The sequence below is a fragment of the Callithrix jacchus genome, chromosome X, assembly GCF_049354715.1.
Source record: "Callithrix jacchus isolate 240 chromosome X, calJac240_pri, whole genome shotgun sequence".
In the NCBI taxonomy this organism is placed as follows: Eukaryota; Metazoa; Chordata; class Mammalia; order Primates; family Cebidae; genus Callithrix; species Callithrix jacchus.
Window position 1 is genome coordinate 99,555,750 of NC_133524.1, and position 16,666 is coordinate 99,572,415.

General features: G+C 41.2%; 1 protein-coding gene and 1 long non-coding RNA gene across 14 annotated transcripts in view; one reads left to right on the forward strand and one right to left on the reverse strand.

Moving 5' to 3' along the window:
* Positions 1–16,666, forward strand: part of LOC103790312 (uncharacterized) — a 103,467-nt gene that overhangs the window by 81,283 nt on the left and 5,518 nt on the right. Inside the window, exons 6-7 of one of the 2 annotated variants that reach the window (XR_004738834.3) lie at positions 1,159–1,337; positions 7,286–7,397. This is a non-coding gene — a long non-coding RNA (uncharacterized LOC103790312). Of the gene's footprint in view, positions 1–1,158; positions 1,338–7,285; positions 7,398–16,666 lie in introns of those variants that run through there. The other variant, XR_013531702.1, reaches the window with a different exon arrangement.
* RAB40A (RAB40A, member RAS oncogene family) overlaps positions 3,165–16,666 on the reverse strand; it is a 56,219-nt gene continuing 42,717 nt past the window's right edge. For all 12 annotated transcript variants that reach the window (XM_078363838.1, XM_078363842.1, XM_054251206.2 and 9 more), the window contains one exon: positions 3,165–5,312. In XM_078363838.1, coding sequence (XP_078219964.1) covers positions 4,407–5,243 — 837 coding nt within the window. In that variant the 5' untranslated portion in view covers positions 5,244–5,312 and the 3' untranslated portion in view covers positions 3,165–4,406. The remainder of the gene's footprint in view (positions 5,313–16,666) is intronic.

Sequence of the window (16,666 nt, forward strand, 5' to 3'; positions counted from 1 at the left end):
TAATTATTTGATTGTGACAATTTGTCTTCTCTGACCCATTTCTTTTTCATTTTAAACACTTATTTATATCAGTATGGAGTCATGTACACTTATCATATAGTTGAGATAGTTTACTGAATGGAAATATTCCAAAAGGAATTCCAGCATTATGATTTGTATTGGTACTGTAAAATAATGTTGACCTAATCAGGAGACTGTAAGGGTTTGCTCTCTCTCTGCTATTACATTTCACCACCATTATATTACCTAATTATGGCGTATTAAAGAATAAGACAATGCTTTAGGCAATATATTTAACCATGACAAATTTTGAAACAACATTTTAGTTTCAGGTGATTACGTTGCATACTTAGTAATTCCTTCAGAAAGAAATAAAACAATAAACAATTTCTTGAAATGATCATAAAAATATTGCCAACATGCAGTGAATCTATTTGCAAAATTCCTTTTATTTGAAGCAATAGTATGGGATATGCTGGGGAAATTTTGCACTTCAGTCGATGGCACGGTTCTTGTAGCACAGCCTTCACATTATCTGACTGACTCTATGGAAGCTATTTTACAGCTCTAGCTTTTAGGTAAATATAGCATTGCAATGTAATCTTTGTTGTTGAGGGGAATCTTTGTCTCCGTTTAGATGTTCATTTTAACACTCTTGATCTATAAATGGGTCAAAGAGGTGGCTTTTGGTTTTGATGGTTTTCATTTCAGTGGAGGGGTGCGGGAACAAAGCACCGTTAGATGAGGAACGAGGACTGAGGTGAAGGGAGGTGCAGAGGGATGTGAGTTGCATAATGAGAATTCTTCACAGAATTTTGGTTGCAATAGGAGAATATACGTAGAGAGGACAGTAACTAGGGATGTCGAGAGGGGTCCAGTGTTTTAAAATTATTAATGATAAGAGGCTCTCTTAGGATAGAAATATTAAGGAGAAGGCGTGATCTCTTCTTAGTCTATAAACAGAGTTCACCACAACCCCCTTACTTCCTTGTTCCTAATTCTAAGGAAGTCTAAAACTTAACCAGAGGGATGGTGTAGAGTTTGGCCTTAATGCCTGTTAACTATGGGAATGAATGGATGGATGGATGGATGGATGGATGGATGGATGGATGGATGGATAGAGGATGGATGGATGAACAGGTGTATTTTATCTTCTAGCACAGAGTTCCTCACACAGGTGACTGAACCCATGGTTTTGGTGTCTGAGAAGATGCAGCTTCTCCAGTCTCTGCAACTGATGTCACCAAGATGGAAGCACTCAGCTTCAGTGTTCAGAAGCAGATTTAGGCCAACTACCACACCTTATGTCCTGGAGGGATCCACCCTGACTTGAGCAGGTAAGGTCACAGAAAGACTTGCTTTCCATCACGGGGACAGGATTACAGCCTGCTCAGAAGCATGTTGTGGTCCAGCTCTTGCATCATTTAAAAGATTCCAGCTCCTCTCTAATATTGAATTGAACGAATATTACAGAGAGATGTTCCTAATCTTCTAGGCAAGCATACTGCCATCAGGATCTCCCAGAAGCCACACACACACACCTTGGAACCATAATGCCAGCAGTAGCTCTAGGAGAACCTGCAGGCTCATGTACCTGTTGATCATTGTTTTTAGGCTACATATCAAACTGGACCATTCTGCAATAAAAATATAATGCAATGATGAGTATCAGAGCATTTTGTATACTAGGGAATTTTTTAAGTTAACTGAACATCAAATTAAATATAATGACAATGAAAGAATTTCCACCTGTCGTATTGTGCTATAGCTGGAACCTGAGCAATGCCATTTTATAAAATACAAAAGCTGTTTTCCAAAATAAGTTACCCCATTCTCCTCACAATGACTGCTAACCTTGGCTTCTGTAAATAAGACTGCTAGTTTGCTTTGCAGAATGCAAAGAGGTAAAGCTGCTTACCTTCTCTTATCGGTAACTGCCAGAGTTGCTAGCCTTTGCTTACCGGTAATAACCAGAGTAAGCAGCCCAAGCTAATTCCATCTTGGCTCCGACTACTTGTAATGAGTAACTAAGATATGTAATTTCCACCACTACCCAGACAATGTATAAACTAATGTTTATCTTGACTTCTGTAAACCACTTAAGTAATAATCGGAATGACAAAAGTCCCCTGGCCCTTGGAATGTCCGGAGCCCACCCCCCACCCTCTTCTCGGCCCAGGAGGTGATTTACAGAATCCACTAGCCCTCCAAATGTCTGAAGCCTTTCATCCCCATCCCCGCTCCTCACCCCCACTCCCAAGGTGGTTTTACGGGTATAAAAAGGTCTTGTCACCCTTCTTTCTCTGCCACGGGTTGGAGAGACGTGAGTCCTCCGTGGTTGCCAGCAATAAACCCTGCAATTTGGCATACTTTTGTCTTGGTGTTGACTTTCTATGCTCGGTCCAGTACAACAGTATCATCAAAGTATAAAAAGAAACCATTCAGGATTCCAGTGAGATGGGCATGCGGGGAAGTCTACCCTGTTTTATATTGGTGGTGGGGATGCCATTTAGTACAACCTCTTTCCAGGTGATTTGGTAATTTCTATTAAAGACTCTATGCATCCCTGATCTGCATGTGTTTGGGGCCTGCTCCTTCAAGTATTCATCCTCAGCATGACCCCTGTCCTTCTGAGAATGCATATTCTTCCTGATACAAGAACTGTCTGGGGACTCCAGTTTCTAAAGCACTGGCCCCGACACTCCCTTGTCTACAGAGGTGGAAATTTAGGTCTGACAAGACTGTCTTTCAGAAGAGAGACAGAACTGGCAGCCTGGCTTCGGAGCTGAAGATACAGATTTCAGTAGTGACCCCGGTCAGCAGGAAAGCAAGGTTTTCTTGGTTATGGTGTGATGTGCAGCTCAGCGTCAGTCTGTGTGGGGGCACATAGGGTGCTGGTCTTTGCCTTTTCACTTAGTGGCAGGATGCTCCCCAGCCAGGTTACTTAACCTGCAAACATCACTGTTTCTTTAGCTACAGGATGGTGTAGAGATTATATCCTCTGCCTCCCAGGAATGTTGTGGGAAATTCATGAGATAGAAAAGTACCAGCTTTCAGGAAGGGTGAGTCCCCATGGCTCCCTGAGGCCAGAGATCCTGCCCTTCTGTGGGACGTTATGTTACAACCACCCTATGACAATGCAAAAATAAATGGTCACTCAATTACGAAAGAGTACAAGGACTTATATTTACTCAGTTCATCCAATATTGATTATTATAATAATCCACAGTGTAAACTGAAAAGTAATTACATGGAAATCACTTTCCCTTCCTTCCCATCTAAGGTCTCAGAAGTGCTTTCCCAGATGAGATCTCATTAACCTCTGTATCAGTCTGAGAGGTATTAACCCAAACTGGCCAGCACCACGGAAATGACTCACCTAATGCCTTATAATGGGCCTGCCCCGCATCTCCCCTCTGCCACCGTGTTGTATTGCATTGTTTTTCTGCAAAGCCTCATCTTGTGGGGTTACATGATGCATATTTTTCATTCTTTTTCTCTTGATTTTACCAGAAGAGAAATATATATCCTTTTTTACTGTTAAGAAACATTTTCTTAAATAGGTACTTATTTCATTCCTTACTGAAATGGCTTTTTTCTTACTGATCCACTGAAACCACGTTGCCTACATTCAACATAACTAGAGATATCTTTGGTGTATTCTTTCCTTAGCTTCATAGCTTGTAGAACATCTTGTACAAAAAAAATAGATTTACAGAAAAACATACATATAAATCACTTATTAATCCCTAAATGTAGTAAAATAACATAGCAAAACTTTATCAAATCTATTTCATGCACAAAGTGGAAAAATCTGTTATATATAATCTCATATATATGTGCATCTGTAGTGTTTTATAAAAACTTTATCAAATCTATTTCATGCACAAACTGGACAGATCTGTTATGTATAATCTCTATGTGCGTCTGCAGTGTTTTATAAATTCGTGCTTTGACATTAAAAAGCAGGTTTACAAAAAGGCCCCTCTTGTAATATCGATGACTCTAAATTATCTCACTATCATTGCTTCTCAATTCCCTTGAATTTATACTCATCATTGCCATATCACCATTCTTACAAAAGCGGTTATTTTAAGGGAAACGTTGCAGTGTGATTATAAGTAACATTCAAAATTTCATGTTATCAAGAGTTGAGCAGAGAACTAATTTTCCCTTTAGAAACACATGTCTAAAACAAGAGCTTCATGCACATCCACATAGAAAATAAAACTGCATAAGGTGCTGTTATTGACAGAAGGCATCACACACATTGCCAAGCAGCATGGCTCCCATGAGAAACTGAAAACGTATTTCTCAAATCTAGAATATGTCTTCCCATCTTCCAGGTGTAACCATTCAGAGCTTTTCCTGGAGAGATTCCAGCTTCCTTCTTTTTGCTGCCTTCCTTAAGAAATTTTGCAGCTGTTTCTGGTGCAGTTTTTGGGTAGGCTCTGGGGTGAGCAGAAGAACTCCCCTTGGCAGGGGCTGCTCCTATTGTGAGTGGAGCTGGCCGTAAGGGAGTAGGAGAGACCTTGCATCATCCTGGCATTCAGGCCCTTGGCCATGGAGAAGGACTTGAGGTGGCTTCTTAAAGCAATGGGGAGCGGGAGCTTGTCCACCAGGTGTACAGGTGTGTAAGACACGATGGCGCGGCAGCAGAGGTCTTGCAAGCTCAGTACCTTGCTCGGCCTCCTGAGCCAATTCATCCTGTGCCGCAGCAGCACAATCCTGGCCAGCTCCGTGAAAGACTCTATGATGTTGAAATTGCACAGGGGGCTGACCTCAAAGAAGGTCACACCCAGGCGCTCGGCGTAGGCCTGGGCCTGCTCCCTGGGCACCTGCCTCTTGAATGCCAGATGTAGGCGATTCCCCACCAGGATTTTAGGGACACCAGGGGCATGCTCATCGATCTTCTTAATCCACCGATCCATACCCTCGAAAGACCAGCGGTTTGCAATGTCGTACACCAGGATCACTCCTTGGGCACCACGAGAATAGGAGCGGAATATGGTACAAAATCTTCCCTGCCCCGACGTATCCCAGAGCTTCAGCTTCACCCGCTGGCCATCCAGCAGGATGGTGGTCGTCTTGTAGTCGATCCCCCCCAGGTAGCTGTACGGGGACTCGACCGCACCATCCTGCAGGCTCTCCAGGATCTCGCTCTTGCCCACGTCGCTGTCACCCACCAGCAGGAACTTGAGCAGGAAATCATAGGCCTGGTCGGGGCTGCCTGGGGTGCTCATCGTGCTGGCCCTGTCCCCCTCCTGAGCCAGGCCCACAGGGTTGTGTAGAGGCAATGCCGGGCCTGTTTTCTTGAGAAATTAACATAGAACATAAAAAATGAGATGAGGTGGTGGCTTTGATGGTTTTCTTTTACAAACCCTAGGAAACTGGTTCAGCGATTGTTTTATTTTTTCTTACCCAGCACAGAATAGTGAAACAGCAGTTAATTCATCATGAAAACCTATACATTCCCTTAATATTTCCATATGATGGTTATCATGGAACCATGCCTTTGGATTATGTCAAAGAAATTTCCTTTAAGGAAAAGATGAGTCTGGAACAGTAAGGGGACTAAGATGTGTTGAGTACCGTATGTACCCTACACTGTGTATGACGCTTAAAATATTTTGTTCTTTTGCTTCTCAGAACAATTGTCTTTGGTAGCTATAATTGTTTACATTTTACAAATGAGAAAAGGCAAACTCAGAAGTGTTATATAATTTTTAAAAACCTTGCTGTTAGTATAGAGATCACAGAAATCACAGTCCTGAGCCGGTGCTCTCCTCATATAATGCACCACACATCCTTTTTACTCTGTGGCCATGCAGGGTTTAAGAATAAGTGTAACTGTCTGTGCATGTGATCCTTGACAAGTCACATGTTTGGGTGGGCACTGATACTTTTCTTGCTGCAGGTGGACATTTCCCATAAATATAAGAGCTGAGATCTCAGAAAAGACACCTAGGACATGGATTTTCCCAGAGTATCTCATAAATAATATTCACCCAACAAAGATGTGTTGAAATAACACATATATTGATCAGTGAAGGATTTTAGGTTTAACACATGCACAGCTCCTATAACAAAACACAAAACTGACAAAATATGTATATTGTTCACAGATGAAGAAATGCAAATTGCCAATAATCACAAGAAAATACATTCTAGCTCACCAACACATTAAGGAATGCAAATATAACCATCCAAATATCCTCTTATCAACCATCATCTGACAAAATTTAAATGTAGAAGACACTGAATAAGAATTTTTTTAATTTGCAAAAGAAAAAGGTGAAAACTGGCTCTGTGCATGTGTGTATGAATGAGGGTGGGAGGAGGGAACAAATACATCAAGGAAATGGAAACACATTTATCATTATAAATACATTTAAATATTGTAACTACAACAGGTATTAAGATGGTTAAAGAAATGAAAATGCTCAGACACATGTAAGGGAGTTTGAATTATTGAAGTCAAGCCCCAAGGGATAGATGTTTATGCATATAACGGAGGGAAAAATGTTCACCCGTACAAAATAGCCAGGTAAGAGGTTATTTGGAATTGCATTGCTGAGATCTTTTTAAAAAGGAAAAAATGAGAAACATTCTAATTACTCATCAATACAGAACAAACATGTGAATAAAGGATAAGAAAAACATTTCTAATTCTCTGTGGGCTTCAGGGCAAATGGAGAAAAAAAACACTTTTAGATTAATTCCAGAGTTAGCTGCCGGTAAGGAGGTAACAAAGTTGTCTCCCTGATTTACACAACCTCCTCTTAAGACAGCACCCTGATCAGAATAATGATCATAATCATTGGTACCTTGAATATCACTAGGATAAAGGAGATGAAATATAGAGTGCATTTGCTTAAAGTAGTTCAGTGCAGGTTACTTTCCTTCTCTCCAGCTCACCTGTCCCAAGGCCAACACCTAAGCTTCTGCCTGAGCCCACTCACTGCTTATGGGATCAACCAATTCTTGCAGCCCACACCCAGTCTCTTGCCATTAAGTGCAGGATTTCACCTCCTTTGTCTTCCTCATCACCTAGAGGGGTTGTGGAGTAAGGACCTGTGGGGCCACGATAGCAGGAGAGTAGAATCTGACCATTTCTCAAGCCACGGAAGCCCGTCTTCTATCAAGGGGTAACTCAGAGTCCTATAGGGAGGGTGAGGGATGAAACCTCATTCCAATCCTGCCACTTACCTGGAGAGGTGATTTAGGCTCTGAAAGCCTGAGCTTGATTATCTGTGAAATAGAACTGACTATATCTTCCTTACAGCGCTGTCCCAAGGAGCAATGAGAAAACCTGTTGAGAGTATATGGCATGAAGTGGGATTTCGATGGCCCTTTAAATGCTGAGACACAGAAGTGGGGGCTGGCCGAGCCTCTGAGCTAAGGGAGGTATTGTGAAAAGTCATTTTTTCATTGTTTCTCCTAATGAGAACACAGACATCCATATAAAGAAAGCAAATCTCTCTCTGATATGCCTTGAGTTCAAAGTTTTAGAGACAGAATGTTCTCTACATTCTTGGATGTTTCATAATCTAATAAAAGCTGTTCAACATCATGCCTCTGAGCAGACCCAAATCCACTTCCCTTGCTAGGAAGAAAAAAATTGATAGGTGTAAAACAAGACTGTAAAAACATATGCTCCAGGGCATGAAACATCAGGTAGCACTGACAGGGCTGTAGAAAGGTGACAGAGAGGATAGGGGTCATAAAAGCAGTGTCTGGGCAGCTGTGTCCATAGTATCCTAAAGAACAGATGACTGAAAGGAAGGAGGTCTAGGAAGCCTGTACAGGGGCAATGGAGGCTAAATGCCCGGCTCTCTGTGAGGCACCTCTCTACAGCATGCATGGGACAACCTATACTGAGGAGGGAAGAGATAATTCAGTGAATGTGATGTAGATTTGGAGTCCACAGGCAATGGACCAGCTTTAATACAAATATATTTTTCAAACAGAACTAGTATCGTAGTTTGTCACTCTTTGCAAAATGTCCTCCTTTTTTTAAGAAAAAAGAAAGAAAGAAAGAAGAATGACAAAAATGGAGATAGCTGTGATGCCTCCTGATGGCCACAACCCGGATCACAGCTTTGAGAGTCTCAAAGGGCTCAGGGAAAGGGATAGGGATGTTGGAGGTGAGCTACAAATATATCAGTCAGAGGTTTCCGGAATTATTCACCTAATGGTAGCAGTCTCCCTGTACCAATCGTGTTCTGGCATATATGAAACTAAGATTGGTTCCAGCCCCTGTCTGAATTAAAGATAAAGTGGCATCTGTGAGTGTGTATTTGGAGTGATACAGCTACACACACACACACACACACACACACACACACACAAATACCCTGTCAATTAATTTATTTATTTCGTGTTTTCACTATAAAATAGAATACAATGAATGCTTTTTTAGATGGCGTTTCACTCTTGTTGCCCAGGCTGGAATGCAATGGCACGGTTCGGCTCACTGCAACCTCTGCCTCCTGGGTTCAAGCAATTCTCCTGCCTCAGCCTCCCGAATAGCTGGGATTACAGGCATGCTCCACTACACCCAGCTAATTTTGTATTTTTTTTTTTTAAGTAGAGATGGGGTTTCTCCATATTAGTTGAACTCCTGACCTCAGGTGATCCAACTGCCTTGGCCTCCCAAAGTGCTGGGATTATAGGCGTGAGCCACCTCCCCTGGCTGAATGCTTTTTCAAATTAATAAACGTGTGCACATTATATTTGACAAACTGTTCAAAAGTATTTTGTCACAGCCATAAAAAAGAACAATAGCATGTGCCTTGCAGCAACATAGATGCAGCTGGAGGCCATTATCCTAAGTGAGTTAACACAGGAACAGAAAACCAAATACCACATGTTCTCACTTATAAGTGGAAGCTAAACGTTGGGGACTCACGGACATAAAGATAGCAACAACAAACCCTGGGAACTACTGGAGTAGGGGGAAGAGCTGGGGGAAGGGTTGAAAGACTAACTGTTGTGTACTATGCTCACTACCTGGGTGATGGGATCATTCAGATCCCAAACCTCAACATTCTACAACATACCCATGTAACAAACCTGCACATGTACCCCCAGGATCTAAAATAAAAGTTGACATTTAAAAGAAAAGAACATTTTGCCTCCTATAATGAAGAAACATTTCAGTTAACTTATTTTTTGGAAAATAACTTTTTTTTAAAGGGTACATCATTTTTTAAAATTCACTATACCTCTTTCAGGTCCATTTCATTGACTACAGAAAGGCATTTTTTTTTTTTTTTTTTTTGAGACAGAGTCTCACTCTGATGCCCAGGCTGGAGTGCAGTGGTGCAATCTCAGCTCACTGCATCCTCCACCTCCCAGGTTCAAGCGATTCTCGTGCCTCAGTGTACCGAGTACCTGGGATTACAGGCATGCACCATCACACCTGGAAAATTGCAGTATTTTTAGTAGAGATGGGTTTTCACCATGTTGGCCAGGCTGGTCTTGAACTCCTGACCTCATGTCATCCACCTGCCTCAGCCTCCCAAAGTGCTGGGATTTCAGGCATGAGCCACTGCACCAACCAGGCATTAGAATTTAACTTTATTGCCTTGAAAATTTTAATTAAAGTTTTTTTTTTTTTTTGAGACAGAGTCTCACTCTGTCACCAGGCTGGAGTGTGCAGTGGCACCATCTCAGCTCACTGCAACCTCCGCCTCCTGGGTTCAAGTGATTTTCCTGCCTCATCCTCCCAAGTAGCTGGGACTACAGCTGCATACCACCACGCCTAGCTAATATTTTTTTGTAGTTTTAGTAGAAACAGTGTTTCACCATGAGGGCCAGGATGGTCTCAATTTCTTGACCTCTTGATCCACCCACCTGGGCCTCCCAAAGTGCTGGGATTATAGGCGTGAGCCACCGCACCCAGCCCAAAGTTTTATATTTAATCTTTTTTTTTTTTTTTGAGATGGAGTTTTGCTCTTGTTACCCAGGCTGGAGTGCAATGGCGCAATCTCGGCTCACCGCAACCTCCACCTCCTGGGTTCAGGCAATTCTTCTGCCTCAGCCTCCTGAGTAGCTGGGATTACAGGCACGTGCCACCGTGCCTAGCAAATTTTTTGTATTTTTAGTAGAGATGGGGTTTCACCATGTTGACCAGGATGGTCTCGATCTCTTGACCTTGTGATCCATCCCCCTCGGCCTCCCAAAGTGCTGGGATTACAGGCGTGAGCCACCGTGCCCAGTCTATATTTAATCTTAAAGAAGAAGAAATTTTATATCATTGAAGAGACACTTCTACTTATAAGAACCCCTTTTAATAATAAAAGCAGAATTTATTAGTAAAAAAGGGAAAGAAATAGACCATATCTTCACTTCGGGAGCTTCCTTTATGCCCTTACAAGTCATTATTCTCCCAAAAGTGAACCCTACATTAACTTCTAACACTAGAGATTTGCCTATTTATGAACTTTTCATATTTTATATGCCTGAAATTATATTTTTTTATTTCTGCTTTCTTTTGCTTAATATTATCCTTGTGAGATATATCCACGATTTTGCATACGGCAACATTAAAATGAGCATTTTAATTATGGTAGAGTATTTAATTTTATGAATACTACAAGTTATCTGTTGGATGATATTAGGGTTATGCCCACCGTTTGACTAATATTATAGTACTACTACATACAGATTTGTGCCTATCTGTAGAGGGTATATGTACACGACTCTGCTGAGTATATCAAAGACTGGAATTGCTGGCTCATAGGTATGCATATATCTAGCTTTAGTAGATATTGCCAAATGATTTCCCAAAGTGTTTTCAGCAATTTAATTTCCCTAGTAGTATATAATAGTTTTACTTGCCCCTTATTCTTGTTTTTCAGTCTGTGGGGTTCTGTATCTCATGACACTTTTAATTCGCATTGCCCTAAAAACTAAAAAAGTTAAGCACCTTTTTACACATGCAGTTGTTGTAAGGAACTCTTTTTTTTTTTTTTTTTTTTTTGAGACAGAGTCTCACTCTGTTGCCAGGCACCAGGCTGGAGTGCAGTGGCACAATCTCGGCTCACTGCAACCTCCGCCTCCTGGGTTCAAGCAATTCTCCTGCCTCAGCCTCCCAAGTAGCTGGGACTACAGGCGCACACCACCACGCCCAGCTAATTTTTGTATGTTTAGTACAGACAGGGTTTCATCATGTTGGCCAGGATGGTCTCCATCTCTTGACCTCGTGATCCACCTGCCTCAGCCTCCCAAAGTGCTGGGATTACAGGCATGAGCCACTGCAACTGGCCTGTCGTATGGAATTCTTATCTTGTAAAGTACCTGTTTACTTCTTTTGCTCATTTGCTACTTTTCTCCTTGTTTTCAAAAAATTGAATCACAGTATATATAAAATCTTTCACTCTGTATTTCAGTGTTTTCTTTCTTAAGAGTGTATTTTGAAAGACAGTATTTATAATGCAGCTCAATTTATTATTTTTTTCCTTTTGGATTAACAGTTTTTGTGTAGTGATTAAGAAATATTTGGCTGGGCGCAGTGGCTCACGCCTGTAATCCCAGCACTTTGGGAGGCTGAGGCAGGTGGAACACTTGAGGTTGAGAGTTCAAGACCAGCCTGATCAACATGGAGAAACCCCATCTCTACTAAAAATACAAAATTAGCCACGTGTGGTGGTACATGCCTGTAATCCCAGCTACTTGGAAGGCTGAGACAGGAGAATCGCTTGAACCTGGGAGGCGGAGGTTGTGGTGAGCTGAGACGGTGCCATTGCACTCCAGCCTGGGCAACAAAAGTGAAACTCTGTCTGGAAAAAAAAAAGAGAGAAAGAAATATTTGCAACCACAACTACATAAAAATATTTTCCCGGAATTTTATAGGTTATTCTTTTACATTTGCATTTAGATTGACAATCTACCTGATATCAATTTTTGTACATATCTAATTCAGCTAGCATACTTAAAATATCATCCTCCTCCCTTCACTGCACTGTCACCTGCGTCATAAGTGAAAATGACCGCATATGGATTAGGTCTATTTCTTGACTCTATTAAGTTCATTGGCCTGTTTTTTCTGTCCTTATAGCAATTCTACATTCTCTGAATTACAATAGCTTGTTTTTTTAGATATCAATTAAAAAAATTTCTTTGAATAGCTTCAGGACTACAAGTGGTTTTGGTTATATGGATCAACTGTATGGTAGTAAAGGCTGGACTTTCAGTGCACCGTTCACCCAAATAGTTTACATTGTACCCAGTAGGTGATTTTTCATCCCTTACTCCCCTTCCACCTCCCCCTTCTGAGTTCCCCATGTTCATTATTAATTACAATAGCTTTATGTTTTAATCTTGGTTTGTAATAAAATGTTTGAACTTTGTAATTTTCCACTAAGTTTTTAAAAAACTGACATGCTTTTTTAAAAAAAAAAAGTAAATATGTTTTAAGTCCTTGGGGAATAAAATTTAAATCTAAATAGATCTATTTAAAACATAATCCAACATATTTTACGATGAATGAATAGATCATTGCCAATTCTTTATTTGCCAGTTAAATTTTTAAAAACCCTGAACTCCTTATCTATTTTGTGTGTTCAGATATTCACTAAAATGCTTCCATTTTCAAATATGAAACAAAAAAACATACATGAATATATTCACAAATTAAATTTAGACTGTACCTCTCACTGGCCCAACTCTCACCCCTTTACCTCAAGGGGTCTGCTGTCCCTAGGATAGTGCACACTCTCCACATGTGTCCCTGTAGGTGAGGTGCACATCAACACATTCACATTCACACACAGTGTTCTCCAAAAGTGCAATCACAGTCTTGTCATTATAAATTCTCAGGATTTAAAAATATTTGCATCTCATTCGTTCTTGTGATTTTTGTATTTTTAAAATTTTATTTCTTCTTAAAAACAAAACAAAACAGGATGCATGTGCAGAACATGCAGGTTTGTTACATAGGTATATGTATGTGCGCCAGGGTGGTTTGCTGCACCTACTGACCCGTCCTCTAAGTTTCCTCCCCTCACCTCTCACCCCCCACCCCCCACCACCTCCTGGTGAGTATTGTTCCCCTCTTTGCATCAATGTGTTCTCAGTGTTCAACTCCCACTTATGAGTGAGAACATGTGGTGTTTGGTTTTCTATTCCTGTGTTAGTTTGCTGAGGATGATGGCTTCCAGCTTTATCCATGTCCATGCAAAGGACATAATCTGATTCCTTTTTATGGCTGCAAGTTTTGATATTTTTAATGTTTATTGTTCATGTATGTACTTATTTGAATTTTCCGTTGAAATCATTGCTAATTGTTTTGTTACCAAGTATGTTTCATAAATCCTGGGTACTAACCCAATATCTGAGATGTAGTTTACAAATGTTTTCTCCCTTGTTTTAATACAGTCTTTAGTGTTTCCTTTTCCCTTTGGAAAGTGTTTTGAATTTCACTATAAACTATACAGGTCGTAATTTATAAAGACAAAAACATTAAAAAACACCTGCAGAGCAGATACCGCCAGCGTTGAAGGAGGTTACAGCACTCAGAGTTCTGGAGGCATTGAGACAAAATGAAAATAACAACCAAAAAAAACCCTTAAGTAATTCCAAAGTTAGCTGCTGATCAGGAGATTAAAAAGTTCTCTTTCTGAATTACATAAACTCTCCTTAAACTTAGTTTCCTGATTTGAATAATTATCAGAATGATGGGTACCTTTTTTTTTTTTTTTCTGAAGATAGAGTTTTGCTCTTCTTGCCCAGGCTGGTGTGCAATGGCACAATCTCGGCTCACCGCCACCTCCGCCTCCCGGATTCAAGGGTTTCTCTAGGTTCAAGGGATTCTCCTGCCTCAGCCTCCTGAGTAGCTGGGATCAGACGCGTGAGCCACCATGCCCAGCTAATTTTGTATTTTTAGTAGAGAGAGGGTTTCACCATGTTGCCTAGGCTGGTCTTGAACTCCTGACCTCAGGTGATCCACCCGCCTCAGCCTCCAAAAGTGCTGGGATTACAGGTGTGAGCCACCATGTTCAGCCATGATGACGGGTATCTTAAATGGTTGTTAGGGTAAAAACAGATGAAATACAGAGTGCATTTGCTTGCAGTCATTCAGTACATGTTACTTTCCTTCTCTCCAGCTCACCTGTCCCAAGGCCAACACCTGAGCTTCTGTCTGAGCCCATTCACCACAAATCAAATTTAAACTGCATGTCTCACTGGCTCAACTCCCACTCCTTGACCCCAAGGGATCTGTTGTCCCTAGGATAGTGCACACTCAGACCTACAGGTTTTTGTAATTTTTAATGTTTATTGTTCATGTATATACTTATTTGAATTTTCTATTGAAATCATTGCCAATTGTTTTGTTTCACAAATCATGGATGCTAATCCAATATCTGTGATGTAATTTACAACTGTTTTCTCCCTTGATTTAATACAGTCCTTAGTGGGGTTTTTACACACTAGGTCTACACCCAGGTCTCTTGGCACAAAGCACAGGATTTCACCTCCTCTGTCTTCCTCATCACCCAGAAGTGTTTTAGAGTAAGGACCTGTGGGGCCACAATAGCAGGGGAGTGGAATCTGACCATTTCTCAAGCCCTAAAAGCTCATCTTCTACAATGGAGGTGCTCAGGGTCCTCTAGGGAGGGTGAAGGATAGAACCTCATTCCAATCCTGCCACTTACCTGGGAAGGTGACTTAGGCTCTGAAAGCCTGAGCTTGATCATCTGTGAAATGGGACTGACCATGCCACACTTACAGAGCTGTGTGAGGGGTTAATGAGAAAACCTTCCCAGAGAATATGACATGAGATGGGACTTTAATGGTCCTTTAAATGTTGGAGCACAGCAGCAGTGGCTGGCTGAGCCTCAGGGCTTAGGTAGTCATTATGAAAAATCATTTTTCATTGTTTCTCCATATGGGAACGCAGATATCCAGACAAAAGAAGCAAATCTCTCTGATATGCCTTCAGTTTGAAGTTTGAGAAACAGAATGTTCTCTACATTCTCTAGTGTTTCATAATCTCATACTCTTCAATATCATGCCTATGAGCAGACCCAAATCCACTTCTCCATGGTAGTAAGACTGGTGTGTTTGTGAACTCAGCTGGTGAGCTCCATGACAGATGGCATCAGGGACACAGGGGCAATGATTGTCTAATGAGTGTTCCAGCACTGCTTAGTATGTGTGTGTGTGTATATATATATATATATATATATATATATATATATATATATATATACACACATATAGATATGAATATTCTGGACATATCCTGCAGTCACCTGTGCAGGGTCCTCAGGTCATACATAATTCAGCCACATCACATCAAAATTTCAACGACCTGCTGCCTCCCTGAGAGACAAAAATCCAGGAATACTAGCATTTCTGTAACACACAATTGTTCATTCTGTTATTAGGTAAAAACTAAATATGTATTGAGCTCAGAAAGCATACTAGTTCATTGGAGGTGTCTCATTAACTCTAAAGTGGAAACAAGAGAGCAAGAAGGGAAGTGAATATATGGGCAACTTCACAGGTTAAGTCTGAGATGAGATGGCTTCTTCACATTAACTTTTAAACTTGCTCAGATTTCAAGGAACTGAAGTTTTTAAAAAACCTCTTTGGATCCCTCATCACCAAAGTGATGAGAGCGAGAGTTGGTCTCTCTCTTTCTCTCTCTGCCTCCCGCTTTTTCTGTCTCTTCTTTCCCCTCCCTGTCCATCTCCCCTTCCCTTCCCTCTGTCCTTCCCTTCCTCTTTCTCCCTCTTTTTCCCTTCAAAGTCAAGAACCAAAAAGAGTTTTCTGCATTTCCTGTTGACATTCTTCACTTCCCACTGACTCCTTATCCCACTGCAGTATGGTTTCTGTCCCCAGAATTATGATGAAGATGCTCTCCAAGGTCACACTCCACCTGTTTTTCATTATGACCAGTTTTTTGTATAAATGTATTAACATCTGAAATATTCCTATCACTCAGGCTGGAGTGCAGTGGCGCGATCTCAGCTCACTACAACCTCCATCTCCCGGGTTCAGGAGATTTTCCTGCCTCAGCCTCCTGAGTAGCTGGGATTACAGGCACTTGCCACCATACCTGGTTAATTTTTGTATTTTTAGTAGAGACGGGGTTTCACCATGTTGGTCAGGCTGGTCTTGAACTCCTGACCTCGTGATCCTCCCACCTTGGCCTCCCAAAGTGCTGGGATTACAGGCTTGAGCCACTGCGCCAGCTGAAATATTCCTTTTAATGAGCTCCTAAAATATCCATGTTTACACAGTTGCATCTTTCTCCTAACGACGGAAATTTCACAATTTCTTAGACTCTGGAGCAAGACGTACTGGACATAAATCCAAGTTGTCCCACTCCCTAACTGTGTGGTCTCAGGCAAAGCACTGGACGTAAATCCAAGTTGTCCCACTCCCTAACTGTGTGGTCTCAGGCAAAGTACTTATTATTTCTGTCCCTCAGTTTTTCATCTATGAAATGGAGATTAGCCACAGTGTCTAACTTGTGAGGGAACTATGAGCACCAAATGACTCCATACTTAAAAATCACAACCTATTTCAGCCATTTTTATTTCTTTTTCTCCATCTTTATTGGCCATTAATATCTCTACTATCCCTATAGGGCAGCTTGATATTTACTCACATCAATGACTTTTGATGTATGTTGTTCATGAGACAAGCAGGT